The 23,910-nt window shown below is 40.9% G+C and overlaps 1 protein-coding gene across 1 annotated transcript in view; it reads right to left on the bottom strand.

Moving 5' to 3' along the window:
* The window catches only part of Kif5c (kinesin family member 5C), a 159,662-nt gene that overhangs the window by 46,162 nt on the left and 89,590 nt on the right, over window positions 1–23,910 (bottom strand). Inside the window, exons 11-12 of the mRNA XM_013027945.1 lie at window positions 14,592–14,740; window positions 3,482–3,657 (exon numbers count right to left, since the gene is read on the bottom strand). Coding sequence (XP_012883399.1) covers window positions 3,482–3,657; window positions 14,592–14,740 — 325 coding nt within the window. The remainder of the gene's footprint in view (window positions 1–3,481; window positions 3,658–14,591; window positions 14,741–23,910) is intronic.

Genomic DNA, 23,910 nt, shown 5'->3' with positions numbered 1-23,910 from the left:
GAAAAACTGGTGACTTCCCTCTCCAACTGAGATTTCTGGCAGGAGAATTAGAGAAATGACACCAGAGTGGAACTGCCCAAAAATGGTACTTTCACAGCTAGCAAAGTATTTAGGAGAAATATTTTCTCTTCTACTTTATAAACTTAGCATGTCAGTTACTAGGAACAATTTTGTGTTTATGTTCCTCAAGACATAAATATTAAACAGCTTAACATAAAAGAGCCAAAGAGCTAAACATCAGGGAGCCACCATCTCTCTCCCCAGGGACAAAGAGCAGCCTGCTCCAGATCAGAAGTACCAAGGGCAGAGGAACAGGGAATGCTGGGCCCTTTGTTCTTACATTGCACTCATGATACTGCATAGATGTAGGCTGCCTTTTAGATAGGTGACAAGCTGGCACACCATGATTTTTAAGACACAATGGAAAAAAACAAGGACCCTGGCCCCATGTGGGATGGATATAGAACAAGCATTACATTAAAAAGGATATGAATCACTTGCATAGAGACATTTTCTAAACTATATTTACCCTTTACTAAGTCAGCTTCCTAAGGAATTAACATGGTCTATTGTGATTCTTTCCTTTTTGGTGGTGGTGGTCATGGGGCTTGAACTCAGGGCCTGGGTGCTGTCCCTGAGCTTTTTTGCTCAAAGCTAGCACTCTTAACACTTTCACAGCTCTACTTCCAGTTTTCTGGTGGTTAACTGAAGATAAGAGTCTCATGGACTTTCCTCCAGGGCTAGCTTTGAACTGGGCTCCTCAGATCTCAGTCTCCTGAGTAGCTAGAATTACAGGCATGAGCCTGTTTGTGATTTTTTTGGTTAGTTCAAGCCTTGCAGAATAAGATGTACCCCCGCTTCCCCCCCCCAACACAGAGTCATCTCTACACGGTCAGGTGAATCTCTCAAGACCAATTTAACCACCCTCCAATCTGATGATGACTATAAAAATCTGGTCAAAGATCACAGATTTCAAAGTACTTTTCAGAAAATAATCTTGTAGATGGATTTTCTTACATATGAAATAACGTAGTCAGTTAGTGGCCAAAAGATCACTAGTACATTTTAATTATTGAGATGATTTCACTGCAACTGTAACCAGTATGATAAGTAATCAACTTATAATTCTACTTAAACTTGCCTCCTCTCACAGATCTCCAACCAAGCATGAGAGAGAAGCAATGCCAATATCAGGGTGTTTCCGTTATAACCGCTTCGGTTCCCGTGCAATATCACATTGATATGGCTTCTCCCTCAAGCAAACAGAACCAAGTGGAGAAGGCTGGAAAGGAGGGAACTAATATTTACATTGTACCTGCTCTGAACTAGGGAATTTTCATCTCCACAGCAACCTATTAAGATGCCAGGAGTGAACCCAGTGTTATACAGGAGAAAAGAACCATCAGCAGGAAGAACATCAGCCCAGGACTTGGCATTTTTGGGTCCCAGGTCTGATGTCACCGTGTGGGCTTTCCCATCACATGGCACAACCCTAGGTGACTATCTGCCTGTAGTCCCTGGAGGGAAAGCACAGAAAAGATTCACTGGAGCTTCACTGACAAGTTCCCTAGTTAAAGGGCTAGAGCCAAAATGCAGTCAACTGAGATGTGGCTCAAGCTGTAGAACAAGATTAGCATTCTTCAAGGTGCGTGCACGTGCGCGCACACACACACACACACACACACACACACACACACACAAGATATGTATTCTCATTCTGAATCTGTCACTTTTAAGCAAGGTGAACTTGAATAAGTCACTCAGAATGTCTCACTGAGACCTAGACACTTTCAGTTCTACCATTCAATCATCTCAAAGCTGCCATGTCGAGACTCTCAAAATATCGAGTCATCTGCAATCACCAGAAACATGGAAACATCTTCTAGGACCTTGGAGAGAACACGTAAGACTGAAAGCTAATAAGACAAAATCAGGCAGCTCACAAGCAGAGTTACCAGGGCAGACCAAAATCTTGATGCCCTCTAAGGCTAGATCTTCATTCTCTCCTGCATCTCTCAGCATCACAATAACCATCTGTTGTAAAATGATAATAGAACAGAAAATGGCCCTTTGCTGGGTGAAGAGGCAGGGCCTCTAGGGCCAGCTCACCAGCCACTAGATGAATACCTCGGATATCGCACTTTCATGTCACTGAGCTCATTTCTCATCACTTCATTTCACAATCTAGATTTGAGATGCTCCAAAGCTTCTCTCCCAGGTCAGTGGAAGTTCTACATGCCAGCAAGGTAAATGACACCAATTCCATCCATGGAAGGCCACAAGTATAGAATCTCACCCCCTAGTTCACTAATACTCTGGGGATTACTACAGTCCACCAATTATAAAATGAGGAAATCTGGCATGCAGTATTTCTTTATTATTTCAACAATGGCACTTCTTTGGGGAAATCAAGAAAGTGCATATACTATTCACTTAGTATTGATCTGCTTATTTCTCACTTCAAGGCTTTCCGCAAAATGCCTGCATAAAAATAGAATGTCCAGAGCATGGAGGGCACATGACCCACTCACTTACAGGTGTGACTGTTTTGTGAATGAGTTTTCAGAAGGGTACAGTGACCCTGGTTTAATGTTGTGGATAATGCAAATGCCCAGAATCACAAACAAACAGAACTCCAGGCCACCAGTCACATTCAGTCTGGAAAGGTGACTCCACACTGCGCTTTCACCTCAATGACAGGCCTCTAATTAGGATGAACGGTGATGTTAACATTCCAAAACTGTTATAACCAAGCCAGACGTATCCCCAAAGAACTGGAGGTTGAACCACAGTAGACTAAAAATACCAGCAACCTTAATGAAATGAACTGAAAGGATTTAGAGTATTCCAAGGGCAATAAGCCAAGATCACATGAAACATCAATTTCATTTCCTATGCCTTTGGGATTCCTTACTTGACCTTTATTGGGGATGAATGATACATATTCTTCAAGGACTCCTAACTTACTCATTAACAGGATTGTTTGAGTCCTGAATGTTTGTTCTAAAGTTAAGCATCCCTAATTAGTATGCTCAAAGTTCTTCATTCAATACTTCACAGATTAAGGGACCATCAGTCTACAATATGATTACACTTCACATCCCATGGACTACATGATTAAGTTCACATTTGACTTGCCCCCAGCTAGAGCTACTTCAGAAGTTTCCAAGAGGAGAGGCACAGATTCACAGAAAAAAAAGAAAACTTAAACACAGGCTTACACACATTTACATACCTCTAGTCTCCTGTAATAATCAACCAGTTTGCATTCTAGAAGTCAAAGTTCTAAATAGGTTCTACCTCTCAGTCTAGCTCAAAGTCCTCTCATCTACTCAAACCTCCCCAAGTGCTTCTTCTCACTGGAAGTAAGCTCCCTGAGTTTGCACGCTCCAAATCAGAATGGGAATTGAGAAGATTAGCCTGGTACATAGGGTTGGATATGAATGCACCAGAGTGAGAACTGTCAACTGTGGCTACAGACCTTATCATCCAGTTGTCTGTATAGACTGGAGATCTCCTCATCATACTTCTCCTTCTCCTCTGAAGAGATGCCAGCAACTACAGGAGCAATGTTGTCTATGATGGGGGTGTTATCACAGGGTTCCAGGTTCTTCTGGTCCTTAGCACTGATCTGTTCATCCTCAGGTACAGCTTCTCCTGCAAAACAGAGCAAAGGTGTGGTGAGAACTGAAGAAGTGGAGCAGGCCCTCCTATAGGAAGAGTTCTAAAACTACCCACAATGAAAATTACAGAGGGCACAATAAAGAGTTGACCAACACTAGATTAAGGAAGGAGTCTGGCCCTCCCTCCCAATGCAAGTTATATAAATTATCTGGTTCCAATGGCCACATGGCTTTAACTAATCCAAGTTGCATCTGTGTCTGGAAATTTCTGTATACACTTTGCTTTTGTTGAGAAATATGCTCGGATTGACTAGAATCCTATTCTCTCTAGTGACTGATTCAAAGGGAAACAGACCTCTGAGACATCCTAATTACCAATTAACCACGTTACTGAGTCATTAGTGGGAACAGCCAAATCAAGGAACACATCACCATTGTTTAAACAGCACACTGTGGGGTCCCAGTCCTCGCATTCTGGGAATCTCTGAGCCTGCAGGAGGAAGTCAGGGCAGCCTGGACCAGAGGACGCCACTGGTACTGTGCAAACATATTTCCCACTTCTATTCTCTTCCCCAGGAAGTCAAAATTAATTGGCTCTGCTAGAGCATTCAAACTGAATAATTTCTTGTGATGTCAGGTAGTCCCAGAAAAAGTAAAAACTGCCAGTCTAGAATATCATGCAGAGATCCACCATACATATCAGTTATCAGTCTGCAGAGTAGAATTTGTTAAAGCCTTCAAAGGAAACTGCTAAATTTGGCAATGCAAATTGAGGAATCAATCATCAAGCTGGCCAGTGGTTGGTCCTAACAAGAAAGAAAATCACCTTGCAAAGACAGAGCACATGAAAGGAGTCAAGAAAACTACCTGGTCCAGCCCCAAGAAACATAGGTCCCATGGTTTCCCTTATTTGCAATAACTAGTATATGTCTAAGACAAGCAGAAAAGGTCAAAAGCTATGTATATGTGACCATATAAGATGATGCTAAGTGAAATGAACACCAAGATAGGGACACAAGAGGTTTTATATTTGTTGCTGTTGTTTTTAATGTACTTACAATGTACTGTGTGTTTTTTTAATACATTTTTATTGTAGAAATTCTATACAGAGGGGTTACAGTTACATGAGCAAGGTAATGAGAAGATTTCCTATCAAGCATTGTTATCTCCTCCTTTGTTTTTTGTATGTTCTTCCCCCATGGTATAACCCCTCTTTTCACTATATTTGATTCCAGTGCCCTGCATCTTGTATATACATTTTACTAATTTGGGGAGGGGAAGGGAAATAACAAAAGGCTGAAATAAGGATACAGGATGACCTATTGTAACAATGAGATGTACAAGACACTATGTTGAAAATGAACTTTATAGCTTTGGGTACGTGGAGGGGGGGAGAAGTTGGGGCGGCGGGGAGGGAAGGGATGGTAGGGAAAAAACAAAGGAGGAGGTAACAATGCTCGACAAGAAATATATTCATTACCTTACTCATGTAACTGTAATCCCTTTGTACAGTATCTTTACAATAAAAATATATATTTAAAAAAAACTACCTGAAGAGCTGGGAAGGTGGCTCAATGGTAGAGCGCTTGCCTTGCATGCCTGAGGCCCTGGGTTCGATTCCTCAGCACCACATAAGCAAAAAGGAAAAAGCCAGAAGTGGCGCTGTGGCTCAAGTGGTAGAGCACTAGCCTTGAGCTGAAGAGCTGAGGGACAGCGCCCAGACCCAGAGTTCAGGCCCCACGACCAGACCAAAAACAAACAAACAAACAAAAAACTACCTGGCCCAAGTGAATCTCTCAGTATCCTCTTGCAAAGCAAAACCAAACCAAACCAAACCAAACACATTTTCCTCACAATGCTTGCCAGTAACTTCACACTCATTTCATTATAGTCTTTTTGTTCATCTGCAACATTTGAGCCTCACCCAGTTTTAGCCCATAAAACCCATTTTGTGGAAATTCCCCAGGAAATTGCCCTGAGCCAAAGGGAAATTTTCAAATAAATGATAGAAGTACTAAGATCTTCATCTACTATCCTTGACAGTATAGATCATGCCTCAAAGAACTCCCAGAACAAACACATGGGTCTCAATATAAATAAAACCCTATTTGTGATTTCATTACCTCTCTTGATAATCACAAAATCACCTTCATGTCAAGTAAAATTCACACCAATGGTTTCACTTTTCTATCACAGTTCCATCTGAAACAGACACCTGAAGCAAAATTTTAGAATAAACTATTGCATTGCTAAATACTAAACAGAGCCAACCTTCTCTTGCTTTTTAAGTAGACTGTACTATGCCTAAGCCTTTTTGTTCTAAAATTATTGACCTGAAACAAAACCAGAATATCAGAGTAGTCTTTGAACTGAACCTGAACCAAATCAATATTTCATTCAGCTCCAGTTCCTGGCTTAAAACATCCATCAACAACCTTAGTGTGCTGGCTGGATTTCATCCAATTAAAGGATCTATAATCCCTACAGCCTACTAAATCCATGAACTGTAAGAACAATAAGATGGATGAATGGATGGATGGATGGATGGATATTTTCTAAGCAAACAAATAATTTAGGACACAGTATCAACATAAACAATGCAAGCAGTATAGAGCATCCCTACTCTCCCCTCGCCACCCTCCTTCTAATTCTGCTCCTTTTCAAAGAAATCTACCACTGGTACTTGGCACATGGTCCTTCCACTTGGTTCTGAAGGTACTGATAATTCTTCAGGTCTAGAGTGTGGAATCTGGGAACAGGGCAAATCCAGTGTGCTAAGAATCTGACCTTCCCATTTAAGCATGATGAGGGTAAAATTTTTAGCTGCACAAGACCAGAAACTAGTCAAACCAAAACCATATTATCCAAAGATTTACTCATTCCAAGGAATGAAATAAGGTATAAAAACATCTGGAAGGAACGAACTCCACGTTCCAAATGGCTAGAAAGGCAATGTGATCAGGAGCCTGGGTAAAAAAGGAATTACACAGTGGGGTTATTTTGGTCTTGTTGTGGTTCTGGTTGTTTTTTAAATTCATGCCTCTCTTCTATTGGTGATGAACACCAGCGACCTGCAAGGGACCTGCTCTAAGTAAAAGTCACAGGCCTGACTCTCCCTACAGTTATCCTTTTTTTTTTCTTTTTCCTGTTAAGGAATCACAACATCAAGAAGAACTAGGCAATGTCTAAGGTTTCAAACACCTAACAAGCTGCCACAAGGCACCCTGAAAGTGACCGACAGACTCTCACAAACATCCCCAGTGCTGAGGCAGAACATAAAATGCCATTTCATAGATCTGATTAATAACGAATTCATGTCCTTAGTTTGCTTTTCTTAAAGAAGAAATAACAAAACCTCCATCACAGTATGTTTCCAAGGAAAAATGTAAAAAATATAAAAAGCACCAAGGTGTTATTTTTTGAACTCCAACTCTTACCCAGACCCCTACACTAACAAATGTGGAATATTTGAGGCTTCACAGTTAAATTATTATTGTTACTGATTCTAAGATTAATGTTTCTAGTATTTTTATAATACCTCCACAGCTGAAGCCTAGTTCCAAAAATAAAACAATGTAGTTATGCAAGTCCTTTTTCAGGTTTGTTTTTATTATTATTAAAACGATATTTGAAACCTACAGCCGACTTTCTGTTTTCTCATGAACAGTTCTCTGAATCAAAGCCTCAACACATCTCTCAACAAAGCTACATCTAACCAGCCAGCTCTTGCCAGTTTATATTCTAAAGGTCAGGCAGTCAGGATTATTTTTTGCAGCAGCCATTCAGACAGAGAAGAACAAAGCAACAACATGCAGAAACAAAAGCAGCACAGCTCCTGCCCAGAGAGGAACCCAGGGCCGCCTTCCCAAACACCACTGCCCTTCAAAGGACTGAGAAAATGACTTCCAGAAGGGTCCCTGGTAACTACACTGTCCAGCTCACAAAGATGGCTGGGGACTATAAATTCCCAGACCATGTAAGACCTGACACCAGGCAGTCTGTCTCCATGGCAATCTTACCACCTTAATCGAGAACATTCCCTGCACTGCAGTGGACCGAATCTCCAGAGAAGCCCCCCTTGAGATGATTCTGGAATATTGAGGCAACAAGGAAGACAGATGGAAGCAAGCCCGAGAGGACCACTGCCCTGAAGTCTGCTGGGGGCAAAGCACAAGAGGACCCTCAAGTGAAGATCAGCCCTGGTTTTATTCTCGTCAGCTTTATTAAAAGCAGGTTTCTCTAGTCTAGCCCCCAAGGCCCATACCTGCTGTCTATAAAGAAAGAGCTTAGTAATACTAAATTTTTAGACTGAAAGGCCTCCCCCAACCAGAAACCTCTCCTTCTTTAAATAAGCATCATGGCATTTACCATTGTCAGATGTAATTACCTTTAAGGACTGAAGAGATTTGTGTTTACACGGGTGCATTCACTTGGAGCATACCTACAAGGCTTGCAGAGAGCATTCTAATTATAAAATGAAAACCTCCAGAGAGCATAAATAACAAAAAAAAAAATCTATCAATTGTGGCAGAGGAGAATGACAGACTAATCAAAAATTCTCATTAGGTCTATTAGTTCAAAGTTCTAAAATAGGGTGGGGTTTCTCGGTTCTTTTTTTTTAACTGAAAGAAAATCATTAGACTGTCAGGAATTCATTAAAATTTCACACCGGAAATAGTAAGAAGCTAGTTATCCTTTTTGTGACATGTGGGTCCCTAAGGCCTCAGGAGAGCACAGAAAGGTAATTGCATTCTCTGACAACTCCAAGGGTACGATTGCTGTGCGCTCTCAGCAGCCACCAGAAACCATGGTAGATCTGGCAAACAAGGTGTTTTGTTTTAATACCAATTAAATAAGCCCAGTGGCAAATCCAATGTAAGTAATTTCTATATCAAAGAAATGAAACGGAAATCTTTTATGTTGCCAGGTGGGCAGGAGCAGCTGGCCTACAAGGTATTATTATAAAATGTCAGGGTGAAAAATGATTCCCTTATAAAGTTAGTTAGCATACAAATGCATCCTTCGCCCTAATGCCTAAAAATACAAGCAGCTTAAGACATCCTCTAATCCCAATTTTCTCATAAACTGGTCACCCAGGGCTCCACATTCCCTTTATATTCATGCCCTCTTAAAAAGGCTCCAAGCAGCCAGTATTATTATTAGTTGGGTTGTGCTTAAAGAAAAGAACAGGGCCTAGCAAAATAGCTATCTCAATTTCTTTTAAAAAAATTTTATTATAAAGGGGAAGCTATCTCAATTTCTCACTTGAAATATCAGTTCTGAGAATCTATGACCATGGGCATCTTCTATAGACTTAATGCTGAAAGAACAAATCTCACTGGGCATGGTGGCACATAGCAGTAATTCCATCACTTGGCAAGCTGAGACAGGAAGATCACAATGCCACCACCACCACCACCCCCCAAAAAAAGCAAACAGCATCCACGATAGTAGTCACAAAGACCCACGAACCCCCATATAAGGCTACAGGAAACCGATTTACCTAGTTACTGAAGCATGCCAGCTGGTGTGGCAAGTTTTAAACAAATCCAAATCTTTAGAGATGACCAGTTCTTCCATACTTTCTCAATCTGTGAGGTAAACATGTATGTACCTGGTTTCTGCAGATGGAATACATCTACATCCACTGTTATTCAGTCTTATATTTAATTGTTAAAGAGAAAAGACTATGCAGATACATCAGACTGTCAGGCCATTCTCTCTGGACATCTGGAATTTCAAGTTCTTTTTCTGACTCAGAGATCTTAAAACATATTCATGGCTGTGTGTGTGTGTGTGTGTGTGTTGTGTGCCTGCTGTGTGTGTGTGTGTGTGTGTGTGTGTGTGTGTGTGTGTGTTGTGTGCCTGCACGCTTGCTTTAGATTTGGGGTAAAATTCAAAGTATCAGAAGTAAGCATAATAAAGACCAATCTGGCAGCCCATCCATCGTGAACATCATGACCCTGACCTCAGATCTTACCATCTCCCTGTCAAGAAGGTGTTTTTTTTTTAATGGATGAAAGCAAGAGTGATGTAGAAGCCAATAATTCACTCTGAAACCAGCTATTGAAATCTATCCCCATATATGGTTTGCTCAAGTCCTTTTCACACATATGCTCCACAAATCAACAGAGACCTTAAAAAGAAATCTATTTTCTGGCCACTTCCCCACTCCATCTGCTCCTTAAGCAAGTAGGTGAACCAATTTTCATGAGGCTCAAGTGCCAGCAGAGCCACGAGATTTGAGAAAAGACTGGTAATTCTCTGCAGCCCACAAGATGTCACTAGTAGATTATGGTGGACTTCTAATGCTTTTAAATTACTGGATATTCATTCTCAGAACAGCATCTCCACTTCCTTTGAAGAAATTACCATACATATAGTCTTCATTAGACAATTTATTTCAGAATCCTGCTCCTCCACAAAGAACCGCCAAGAATGGTAATGATTCTTCTATCCTAGGCCTCCAAATCTCCAACACAATCAGACAAAGAGAAGAAGGAAGTACTGCTTTCTAGTATAACAAGTAGGGTCAGTTGCTGTTGCTTGCTACCTTAGGACCTTAAACTAGGATACTGAGGAATTGAACAGGGAAAGGGGCTGCTCTCTTCGTGTGTTCATTTATAGTATAGTCTCTCCCTAAGCCACCATGCACATGAACACAGATATCCTATTCAAATAACCATGTCAAAAATGAATGAATGAAGGCTTGATGCAGAATATATTCTGAAAGCCACAAGCCCTATTTTTAGACTCAGGATTCAACTGTGCCTAGAGAAGAAAACTGCCTGGCCTGCATGCTCAAGTAACTCACTGTCTCAGGTAGACAGGGCTGCTATGACCAAGTAACAAAGACAGGTTCTAGACAACAGAAATGTATTTAAGGGCCAAGAGATGGAGGTCTAAGACTGTCAGCAGAGTTGTATTATGGTATGGGACCTCTTTTAGGTAAAATCTTGTCACATCTTCACAAAGCTGGGGGGGAGGGTAGTCACAGGAAGGGAGGGAGTAAAGTATGTATGTGAGAGAGAGAGAGAAGCAAAACCTCCCAGCACTCTCTTAAGGGCGCTAATCCTCAGGAAATAATCATCTTCCAGGGGCCCCACTCCTAACACTATCACTTTGAGGGAAGGATTCCAACATACAGATTTCAGTAGCACACAAACATACTAAGCTTTATGGGCTGCAAATTGGTCTAAGCAGAAGTGTGGGAAGGTAGATCTGCCTCTGGGCATGGGAGAGGGTGGGATTTCATAACTTCGGAATGCTGCTGGGATTGCCCTCTCCTGTGGTCCTACACTGTCACTGTCACTGCCAATTGGATCAGGCATGTCTCCGTTCCTCCCTCACGGCTGTCTGCTGTCACTGATTTACAGCTGATTTCCCCCTGCCTGTATTGCCACCGCATGTCCGTAAGCAGTAAAAAGTACAAACATGCATACACTGCACACACGCGCGCACACACACATACACACACACTTCTCTGCGGCACTCTTTCCTTGCTCCCTCACAGCTGGAGTATAGCAGTGAAGTTCTAAATTACAAACACATGCTGCAACAAAAGCAATCTCTTTCTAGGAGGGTGCATAGTTCTGACAAGTCTATAACTCGGTCACATCCCAATGTGGAAAACTCCAGATCGGAAATGTTGAGATGAATTAACTTGCCGCAAGTCATTTCAAGAAAGTTGGCAACACTGCTGCCCTACTGATTTGAGAATACCAACTCTACTCCATCCCACAGCAGCCCTGCCCTCAGGAGCAGCTCTGAGGAAGTAGGGCAGACACACAGACACCAGAGGGCTTTCTGGGCTCTTTCTTCTCTGGGGTGGCACTTTTCACACTCATCTCACTGGCTTGCACATAAATCATGAGTGCTAGCTCCATGTGCATACAGTCCTGATGACAGGAAGGAAATGAACTGTGGGGGTCAGGTCCCAGCTCCACCAGAGGCAGATCCCCTTGGGAGAGCTGTGAAACCTGTGGACCCAAAGGCTAGACTGGTTGTAGATTAAATACCCAGTCCCTGAAGCTTAACAAAAAAAACCTCACTTTGGTTTGTTGTGCACGTGTCATACGCTGATAGATCTTGTAACCGGCAGTCAGTCCTTGAGATAGCTCTGTACTCTGGGTTTGTTAGAGCCATTTGTCTCCTCACTGCCCGCCTCCCACACTTCTTTCCACACAGACTGATCTGTATCACTGTGTGTCCTCTACATTTAAGGAGGAAGGGAGGAAGCAGAGCTCTGATGAGGGACCCCCCTTTCCTTTGTCCCATCTCAGTCACTCAATAGTGACATGATGGTGGGGTGACAGATCCCTTAAGACTCTTTCCTCCTCCATTCTCTCTCTTCTCTCCATGGGCCACATGGTTCTCTCACCCCCTACTTCACCTTCAATCATTACCAAAAGATCAAAGATGACTGAATTTCCCTCTACAGCCCAGGGAGCTCTTGGGCTTCAGACCCTTAAACCTACATGATTACCCGAAATATTCTTCTAGATGCTTCCCAATCACCTCATCCTTCCCTTCTCATCTCCGTTTCCCTGTTGGGTGCTTCTCCAGTATTTCCCACTTCAAGAAATGGCTCTGACCTCCATTCATCTTGGCTAAGACAGAAAACTTGGAAGTCCTCTGATACCTCCTTTTCCCCATAGCTAATCCGCCCCAAACCCTGCTAATTTCTCCTTCCAAACACCTCTTGGGTCCATTCATTTCTCTTTCTCCCACTTCCATGTCTTTCAAATCAACTACCATCCCCTCACCCCTGGAAGACTACCTTAGTTCATTTCTCCCCACCCAGGCCATTCTCCAACACAAATAGGGGATGTTCAAAACTCAAATCTTATCCTCTGCAGCCTAAATGGTTTCTCATTGCTTCCAACATGGTGGCCAAAATCCTATAGCCTTTTCTGGGACTACCAATACCAAGCTCATCTCAGATCATGGTTCCCCGATCCAGAACCACAATGATCCTCTTCTTCTCACCTCACAGAACTATGGTAAAAACTCAATTTCCACCCCCTGAACCCTCATCATGATCTCACACCTCCTATTTCACCCAACAAACTGCTGCTTCTCTCAGATTGATTCTCCATGCTGCTTATTTGAGGAAACTTCTCCTGGCTTCTAAACACAAGTCAGCTCTCCCTGCCACTCCAGGCTTGGTGTCTGTTTCCCTCCTTGGTGTGTAACACACACCACCCACAACATGTGCACTGATGGTGGTGACTGGAGTCTGTCTTGATGATCACATCCTACTGCCTACCCTTTAGTCTCCAGAGTCTACATGAAACACACATTTGCTTACCATACATTCAGCACAGGTCTATTGTGTGTCAGAAAACATGCTTTATTTTCCCCCAAATTATGTAAGTTAAGGGATCTCATCAAAAGCCACAATCAAGTTCTCAGGAGATTCACCATGCACATGAAGTGAAAAAAAAAAAAAACAGTTCAAACTAGGCCAAGTGAGGAGGCCATGAGCAGGGCAGAGCAACCCCTGAGCCACCAGGCTCACAGGTGAGTCGAGCAATCAAGGCAGGGACAGGTCCCAGAGGGTAGCACTGGGTGACAGATGGTGAATCGGATTGTTGGAGCATGACAGGTGATGAGAAAGGGTGGAAAATACCAAGGTTAATAGCCCAGTCCACAATGTCTCCAAGGCCAATCTCCTAGCCCTTTACCAAAGGATTTACAGTCATCCAATAGAGAAATGACCCAGGAGGATTCCAGAAATAGAATAACACTTCATATAGCCACTTTCCATCTCACCTTCTACCCTCCCGACTCTCAAAGCCCTGCCAAACTGCAAGGAATCAGCTACCAGCCCCAGGTGCTGAATTATTCAATCACTCTAGCAGCTTTCAAAACACATGTACAGCTACAAAACTCTTTGGAAAAGAGAAGAATCCTGTTATTTAGGCTAGTGGGTCATTTTTTTTTTAAATCCTCTCTTGAATTCTTGTTTGCCATGTAACTGTTTCTCAATTAAAGAGTAGGTCATTGACACCCTACCCTTAATAGCAAAAGGCTATTAAGGCAAACATGGACGATCTTCTGTTAAACAGACAGGATACTTCCTAATCCTACAGAGCAGCCCCCAGGCTCCTATATTCATCCAGAGCTGAGAGCTATGTTCTCCTGGAGCACTTGAATTGACAAAGCAGAGCAGTATAGGATCTGAGGACCGACTTCCAAGCACTCAATACCCTTCCATACATACAGACATTCACCCTCTGAATTCCATCACAATGCTAAAATCACTAAAATAATCTGTCTGCACTTGGATCTGGAAACCCCTCCTAACACTTCACCCACAACCCACCCACCCACTACACGTCAGCTCTCTGAGATGAATTTATCTCTCTGAGATATTTTCTCTCACTGGAACAAACCAAAGAGAATGTTTTGGGGGGAAAAAAAGGAAAGCTAGTCACGAAACAGACCCATCAGACTCCATTTTAGCACAGAGCCTCGCCAGCCTCTATTTCTGGCTCTGAAGAAGCAGAGCATGATGATGAAGTAGGGGGGAAATTTTAGTATATGCCAGGGGTGACTTTTAACACCAAACCAATGATAAAATTCTTGGAAGTGAATGACATTTTTCATTTAGTCAAAAGCAACCTGAGCCACAAAGTCTCAAGGGCTACCTGCTACATTTCAAATAGGGTTCTTGAGAGGAAAGACGAGCTACAGACAGAGGCCAGCTCGTGGGAAATAGATTCAAGCCAACTTACAAACTGTCATCCATACCAGTGTACACCAGCCATGCAAGGGGCCAGAGGTGGGGCACTGTGCCAGAGAATAAGGAAACATCTGCTTGTCCTTGTCTACTTAGGGTGTTTTGAGGCCCAGGCTCCACAGCTGTCTCATTGGCCAAGAGCCGCCCAGGGTCAGGATGCTGACAGTCACAGAAAAGGGAAGGCAGGTGCTCTTGCCTCCTCCTTCCCCTCTGTCCATCCTTACCATTTCTCCACCTGTTTAGTTCCATCTCTAGATGCTGGATAACATTCTTCAAGGTCTTGTTCTTCTCTTTCTCTTTTTCATATTTCTTCTTCCATTCTTCTGCTGTCAGTTCCAGGTTCACAGATACTGTATTCTTGATGGTCTTAGCTCTGCAATAGAAGCATACATAAGGGAGAAACTCTTGAGAACAGATATTCATATTCACTGATTCTGTGTAACTAAAGCTCAGATTTCTTTTACAAGCAAAGACTGGCCTGGGCAGAGCACAGGATCCTATATGTGCTGACCATACCTATCACCCTCCTTGCTGGTTTAATTGCATTTTTGCTTCTTGGGTTTCAAACTCACCCTTTTCATTCTTCCTTCACATCCCACCAGGATGCAACTCAGGATTCTCTCTTACCCAATTCCATCTACCTCAGTCTCAAGCTGAGTCCTCAGCCCTACATAAGCTAAGAACCATTCCCCAAAGTTCAGCATCCTCCTTTATGCCTCCTGGTTACCACTGCTAGTAACACCTTCTTAAGCAGAATTTCCTTTCAGGTGAATGAACACAAGGACCAGAGATATAAAAAGACAAATGAGAAAATTCTCTGGCCTCTTGGAACTTGGAGTTCTTACATCAACAACATAAAGCAGATTTTCAGTTATTTCTCTCATTCCCATTTGGTACCTAATGTGTTGTAGGTCACATACTAGTGAGGCTAGCCAAGACACACCATAGTTCTCTGCTGAGCATAGACCTTCTCTCCACCTACCCCTCCCCCCAAAAGACAAGCATCACCAGGGTGGAGTAAAGGCCATCATCTCATTTTTTGCAAAAGGTGGAAATTGAAACTTTTTTTGGGTCAGTCATGGGCTTGAACTCTGAGCCTGGACGTTGCTCCTCAGCTCTTCAGCTCAAGGTGAGTGCTCTACCACTTGAGCCACAGCACCACTTCCAGTTTTATTGTCATATTAGAGCTAAAAGTCTCATGGACTTTCCTGCCCAGGCTGGTTTTGAACCGTGATCCTCAGATCTCAGCCTCCTTAATAGGTAGGATTACTGATGTGACCACGGGCACCCAGCTAGAAATTAAAACTTTTTAATTTCTGTTTTCCAATTTAAAACATTAAAAAAAATAACATGTGTCACATGCATGTCTAATGGACACCATTTTACCACTTCCACTTTAAGCAATTTCATATGGCCAAGGTCTGTGATGTTAGGTGGATGGTGGTTAGACACAGACACCCAAGGCAAGCTGGGGTTGAGGGCAGAATCAACAGTTGCACAAATTGGAAGTTAGAAAGAAAAAAAAAAAAAAGTTCAGCCAGGCACCAGTGGCTCACATCTGTAATCCTAGCTACTTAGGAGGCTGAGATCTAAGGACTGCAGTTCAAACCAACCCAGGAGATTTTCTCCAATTAACTACAAAAAAAGCCAAAAGTAGAGCTTTGGCTCAAGTGATAAGAGTGCTAGCCTTGAGAGAAAAAGCTAAATCACAGCACCTAGGCTCTGAGAGCACCAGGACTGAAACAAAAAGTGCACCTATGCATTCACAGAAATTTAACACCCAATTAGCAGTGTCTCATTCAAAAGCAAACTCCTCACAGCAGAATTCCATTTACTATTTACTTTTTTTTTTTCCAGTCCTGGGGTTTGAACTCAGGGCCTGGGTGCTGTCCCTGAGCTTCTTTTGCTCCAGGCTAGCACTCTATCACTTGAGCCACAGCACCACTTCCAGCTTTTCCTGAGAAGTTTATTGTAAATAAGAGTCTCATGGACTTTTCTTTCCCAGGTTGGCTTCAAACTGTGTCTCAGATCTCAGCCTACTGAATAGCTAGGATGACAGGCATGGGCCACCAGCTCCTGGTATTATTTACTTTTTAAGATGGTGGAAATCATGGGAAAATATGTGGCATCATTTCATTTGCTGCATTTTCTTGTTTAAAACTCCAAACAGTCTGGCACTGTCCTGTTTGTCAGCATGATGAGGTGTTACCCAGGTTAATTATTGCTGTCATCATATGGCACTCAGAATATAATTTCTATTTTAGGGTAAGAAATCAGTGGTAAGAGATATCATTCCAAAAATTAATTCCTAAAGCAGACAACTAAATAATTCTACTGTCAAAAGAAGAGTTAAATGACTGCAGTGTAAAACTCACTAAAGAATTAGCAAAATTCTCATTCTAGGTAGCTTGAGGCTGCCATCCCCAGAAGTGCTGCAATTCTAGTTTTTCAAATAGCAGTGGTTTTATTACTTCTTGAAAGTCTGTTCTAGTAACATTCTCGCCTCACCTTCCAATGTCCTCAGGCGATGCTGTGGATGTTTCTGAGATACAAGCACAAACACGGCAGCATCCATTATCAACTTAGTAAGGCAGAAAATGAAAAATAACTCATGGCTAAAATGCCTGTTGTCACTTAAAAAGACACTTGGAGACTACTAATCTAACTTTTTAAATAAAAAAAAGTCCCTTGATGCTTCCAAATGATACCAGAAAGAGAGAGATGGAGCCTCTACACTACACTCAACAGGTTTAGCCAGAGGGAGGCACAGTAAACAGGCCCGGCAAAACTATCACCAACATAACAGGTCTGGGTTCTCAAAACTCTCCTAAAGCAACCCACAATAATCCTTTTCTTCTATTTCTGTAGAATCCAAAATCCTAAAAGGAAACAGATGATCTGTTCAAACTGTTTAATTTGGACAGGGCTTAACAAAAATATGGAGAGGACCTAGTAATGAGAGAGGCATTATCACACAGAGGCTGAAGGGGAAGCCAGGGGAGGGTTAGCAGAAAAAAGGTTGTTTGGTTGGGATCTCTAACAATCTTTGTTCTGGGGCACAGCCAGTCCTTTGGACTGCCTGTGTCCCTTTTCCACTGGCTAAACATATCACAATAGTACAAGCCGAGGGTGTGGGCATAGGATAGGGCAGAGATGGCACATTAAAGATCCTGAAGAAAAAAGATATGCAAACCAACTTTCACTTGAAACTCAAACCACCAGTGGGTCCCTAAACATCATTCATCCCCAAAGGGCCAGGAAAAAGGCTTTTACATATCCTAAAAGCACTATGAAAAAATCAGCCAACATTGGTAGGGAAGAATATTAACTCTCACAAAATTGTTTCTAAGAGGTAGTGTGTTGTGTGTGTGTGTGTGTGCGCGCATGTTTAAATTGGCAAGCTAATTCTAAAGTTTATAATAGAAATTTTAAAAAGGCAAAAATAAAGCCAGGCACTGATGGCTCACCCCTGTAATCCTAGTTACTCAAGAGGCTGAGATCTAAGGATCATGGTTTGAAGCCAGCCCAGGAAGGGAAGTCCATGAAACTCTTCTCTCCAATTAGCCACCTAAAAACTGGAAGTGGAACTATGGTTCAAATGGTAGAGTTCTAGACTTGAACAAAAAAGCTCAGGGACAGTGCTCCAGATCCTGAGTTCAAGCCCCACAATGGACAACAACAACATAAAGCCAAGATGAAGTCATTTTGAAGATGAAAGTTAAGAAGGTTCAACAGCAATACTTATAAAACTTATACTTATAAAACTTATTAAAACTTATTACATGGTGGCTGAGTGCTAGTGGCTCACGCCTGTAATATTAGCTACTCAAGAGGCTGAGATCTGAGTATCTCAGTTCAAAGCCAGCCTGGGCAGGAAAGTCCGTGAGACTCTTAACTCCAACTAACCACAAGAAAACTGGAAGTGGTGCTATGGCTCAAGTGGTAGAGTGCTCACTTTGAGCTGAAGAACTCAGGGACAGCACTCAGGCCCAGAGTTCAAGCCCCACAACCTACCCCCCCAAAAAAAACCCAAAAACCTTCAGAGTAGAAACCCAGATACATAGCCATCCAATCTGTAATCACATGCCCATCCAAGACTTCAATGTAAGAAGACTTCAATGCCACATAAAACATTCTATCCCAGATGATACACAGGGGAAATCAATAAAGCTTATAAAGGAGACTCTCTTCAAGGGAGTGGGTTAGGCAAAGATTTCTTAAGTGGAACATAAAAAATAAATTTTACTTCATTAAAATTAAAACTTCTCATCACTAAAAGCCACTATTAACAGAGTTAAAAGGTACAATGGGAGAAGATATTTAATTAGTGTATGTATATTAAACATACAGAATAGCTTAACAGAACAACTTTTTCAAAGATTTTTTTAAAAATGCAAAGACTTTTTTTCAAAGACTTCTAACAAGCATGTTATAAAAGGAGTGCCAATAAAACATTATGAAGAAAAAGGTACTTGATGCCATTAATCATAGGGATATGCAAATTAAAACTACAACAAGATGACTTTACACATTATTAGAATGGCTAAAAATTTTAAGCTATTTAAAAATGAGTGAGGAAGAATAGTGACTGTAACTCTGTACTGCTATTGAAGAGAACATGAATTATCACTATCATTTTAGAAGCCACTTGATAGCCTCTCCTAACTCTGATTATCTCAACTATCATCCAGAAACTTCACTCTTAGCCAACAGATACAGGATACATGTTCACCTAAAAGCATGACAACCAATTTCATAGTAACTTTATTTAAATATCTTCAAAATGAAAACAAACCAAATAGTCATCAACAATGGATTGAATACAATATGCCATATTCAAACAATACTATACAATTGTGAAGAATAAACTACTACCCCAAGTAATATAGATAACAGATAAAAGATGTGATAACAAATAAAGGAAACTACCTACAAAACAGTACTATGTGATCCCATTTATATGAAGTCTAAAGATGGCAATACAATAGATCATGACTGAAGATAGGACAAGTTACTCTTGAAACCTAGAAACTAAGAGCTACTAAGACAGTGAGAAGTGAGTACAGTTGTATGTACATTTATAAAAATTTTGTAGCCGGGTGCTAGTGGCTCATGCCTATAATCCTAGCTACGCAGAAGGCTGAGATCTGAGGCCAGCCCAGGGAGGAAAGTCCAACAGACTCTTATCTCCAATAAACCACCAGAAAACCAGAAGTGGTGCTGTGGCTCAAGTGGTAGAGCACTTGCCTTGAGCTGAAGATCTGAGGGACAGCGCCTAGGCCCAGAGTCCAAGCCCCACAACCAAGAAAAAAATAAAACCGTTGTAAATTATATATTTACATTTATGCTATTTACTGCCAGTTTGTTATATTCAGTAATAAAAAAATTAATTAGTGGAGGAAACAAATCTCATTGGACACAAAAAATTCTCAATTATGTAATAAACTAGAATCACTAAGACAGATTACATTTCTATGCCCAGAAGGTTTTTCATAATAAAACAAATATTCTTCTATATAGGATGTTAAAAAGCAATTGTGCAAAATAAAATAGAGTCTCTGTCTCCCATTCCCCTCAGAGACCTAGAGCAAGAGGATATAGAATCTCTATAATCTCTTTTCCTTTTATCATGAACTTAAGCAAATTTAGAGAAGGAGATTAATGATCATGAGTTCCTACCTACTGTCACTTCAAAACCATTTCCTACTGGAATTCCTAGCAAGAGCAGAGAAAAACATATAGGAGATCCAAATAGGGAGGAAAGAAGTAAAACTATCCCTTTTTGCAGATGACATGTGCCTACAGTTAAAGGACTCTATTATAGACTGTTCCCCTAAGCCACTATAGCTAATTCAAATCTTTTGTGAAGTCGTAGGATATAAAAATCAACCCACAAAAATCAGTAGTTTTTCTGTACACAAACAATGAGAAGATTAAAACTAAAATCAGGAAAACAACTCCATGTGTAATAGCCTCAAAAAAAAAAAACTACAGTACAAACTTCAAAAATTTAAAGGAAATTGAATAAGACATAAGGAAATAGAAAGACCTTTCATGCTCCCGAATTGGCAGAATTAATATGGTGAAAAGAGGCAACATTTCCCAAAGCAGTCTACAAATTAAATGCAATACTCAGCAAAATCCCAATTTCATTCTTCAGTGAGATGAGAAAACAATCCAAAAATTCATATGGAACCACAAAAGACCCCAAATCCCAAAAGCAATCCTTATTAGGAAAAGAAGTGCCTAAGGCATAACAATACTAAACTTCAAACTCTACTACTGAGCTATTGTAATGAAAACAGCTTGGTACTGGCACAAAAACAGGCCTAAGGACCAACAGAACAGAATAGAAGACCCAACAATAAACCCACAGATGTACAGCCATGTAATATTCAATAAGAGAGCCAAAAACATAGGTGGGAAGAAAGAACGCCTCTTCAAGAAATGATGCTGGAAAAACTGAACATGCAGAAAACTGAAACTAGATCCCTATCTACTATCCTGCACTAGCATCAATTCAAAATTGATCAAAGACCTCATCATAAGACCAGAGACCATGAAACTATTACCAGCACAGGTAGGAACTTTCTGCAAGGTAGTAAATCAGTCCAGATGCCCCTCAATGGATGAACAAACCAAGAAAAGGTGGTATATATACAACATAATTTTACTCATCCATTAAAAAGAATGATAATATTTGTAAAGAAATGGAAAGATTTGGAAAAAAACAATGTTAAGTGAAGTAAATCAGGCCCAGAGAGATAAAGGTTTCATGTTTCATGTTTTCATATGTGGAAGCTATGATTAGCGTTATACATATGTAAGTAAGTATGTTGGGTTGTATGCAAGTGTCTACAAAGATATTAACTGAAATATGGTAGACATGGCATTAAAAGGAGAGGGGATAAATGAATGAAGAGAAGAAAGAGGAAGAACGCAGTCAAGAATTCACTATCCTACAAAATTAAAAAAAGTGAGGGAAGAGGTAAGTAGGACAGGGATAGGTGAGAATGTTGAAAGTGATGACATTGATCAAGATACATTGTATTCATAAACTGCTTTGTACAACTACTTAAATAAAATTTAAAAAATTATAGTGAGGAAATGAAAAGAACCAAAGTGCACTATATACATTATGAACATGTTATAACAAAATCTATTGTTTTGTACAATAATACAATTAAAAATTAAATATATATTATAAAGAATTAATTAATTAAATATATTTTATAATATACAAAACAATGAGGAGGCAACAATGCTTTATAAGAAATGTACTAGTTATCTTGCCCATGTAATTGTAACTGTATTCTCACAATAAAACAAACAAAAAAACAAAACCACATTCTTCCTCCTGAATTTTCAGCTCCTGCCTTTAGTGTAAGTTTCCTGCTTCAGTGTTTTTGCTTTGTATACTTTATATCACACTAGACACGATGTTGAAAATGAGCTATACAATTTGTGGGGGAAGGGGGTCGGGAGGGAAAAACTTTTTAAAAAGTAGGGAAGAGGTGACACTCTTCAAAATGAAATGTATTCATTACCTGACTTATGCAACTATAACTCCTCTATATATCACCTTTACAATAAAAATTAATTTTATTTTTTTAAAAACAGAGAGAAAAAAGGCTTTTTCTTCCCAACGCTTTTATTTTGGTTCTTCCCACATACTTACTGCCTGTAATCACACTTATCAGTGTTATTATCAGCATGCTCAAACACAGTAAATCCACACAAATCCTCAAGTCTGTGCACAGACCGACATGTGTGACTGCTTAGCCTGGTTTCCAAAAGGATTTCAGACAACTTACAAGGAAACATAACAAGATAGCAGAAATTAAGAAATCCTTTTACGGGAGGTTTTACCAATTTTTCCCTGTTGGAGGTACATAACTGCATAGTCATGCATTACTTAACAACAGAACACGTCCTGAGACAATACACCATCAGGCAACTTCATCCTTGTGTGAACTTCAGCATGCTTACACATTAGCTGGTATGAGGTCACTGGGTGATACAATCTCATGGGACTACTACCATGTTCTCTATCATTGGCCAGTGTTGTTATGCAGGCTGGTTAGCAATAGCAATACCATCCATCTACACAGCTTGAGGGATTGTATGTCGGACATAGGAGAAAACAAGCCAATGATCCCCTGGAGCCTTACTCAGCCACTGCTCAAACTGGCTGGGAGATAATTTGATTAACACAAAGTAACCTAATCATTCACAAAGGAGCGTGGAAAGGTCTCAAGTCCTTACTTCTAAAAATTCTTAGGTTTCAACTAGAACCCAAAATGTGCATGCAAACCTACATGCATATTCCACACATTAGAACCATAGAAAGAATGAACAAAATCCTAGCCAAAGGCTACTTAGGGAAGAAACTTAATATAATCCAATTCTACCTTAACGGCAAGATATGCCTGCAAAACTGACACCCCTCAATGGGAACCATTATCAAGGTGTCAATTTTTCAGCTTCTCTTTATTTTGGCTTGCTGAAGAGCATCAAGAACCACTTTAGTAACATATGATCTGGGTTTGCCCAGGTATAATATCTCTTTTCCCTGCAGAGAGAAATCTAGGCCAAGGTTTTAGACCTCAAAGCTAATGAATGTTGCCTCGGAAAAGGCAGACAAGGGGCAGCAAAGAACAGAGGCCACAATCCATCTTTCACCCCGTGCCAATACTGAGATGGTTATATTAAACAATTCTATTAGGCATATTCCACTGAGAAAACAAAGAGGTCTACCTCTTTCTCTCAAGCACTGCTGCCTTCCCAGTGCCCTTAGTCTCTGCATCTCAAAATCTGCAGTTTACATGCTGATAGACATATGCCCAGGCTTCTAACTGGGTTGAATGTGTCCATTTCCACCCCAGAGGCTGAGCACCCATATCGATGCTCTGAAGGCATCCTAGGAATTTAGACATGAACAAAGCCCTTGTTCAACTGGGGAGAGACTGACAACTACTAAGTCAGACCACTCTGCCTCCTGATAAATCCTACTTACACCTATTTCCTCAATTATCTCCTATACTAGTATTTACTGAACGTAACTCTACATCACACACACACACACACACACACACACACACACACACACACACACATGCACACACACATGTACAGAGTCTATCACTGCAATTTCTTCTATATACGTTGAGAAAAGGAAGATGCTGGTTCTTAGAGCCTTCATATCTCTTACTTCTGCATCTTCTTTGACTCTCCAGGTAATCAGGAAATTATTCATATTTGGTTGAGGTGCTATAAACAGTCTTACACCATAAATACATGAACAAATCTAATCTGCATGACTGTATACCAAATGGTGCTTGTGTGAGAGAGATTGCATGACTGAGATTCTCTCTCTGTGGAGGATAGGAGGAGGTCTAACATCTTCTATCAGACAAATATTTCAGAGATGCAAAGCCAATGGAGGAGAGTGTAAGGAGAGGGTTATCTATCTATCCATCCATCTTTCTATCTATCTCTATTATCTACATAGATAGATATGATCCTAGTGTATGAATATATATG

This window comes from Dipodomys ordii, unplaced genomic scaffold (assembly GCF_000151885.1).
Source record: "Dipodomys ordii isolate 6190 unplaced genomic scaffold, Dord_2.0 Scaffold5, whole genome shotgun sequence".
Taxonomy (NCBI): domain Eukaryota; kingdom Metazoa; phylum Chordata; class Mammalia; order Rodentia; family Heteromyidae; genus Dipodomys; species Dipodomys ordii.
The sequence above is the reverse complement of the archived record's forward strand: the minus strand, read 5'-3'. Positions and strand labels throughout refer to the sequence as shown.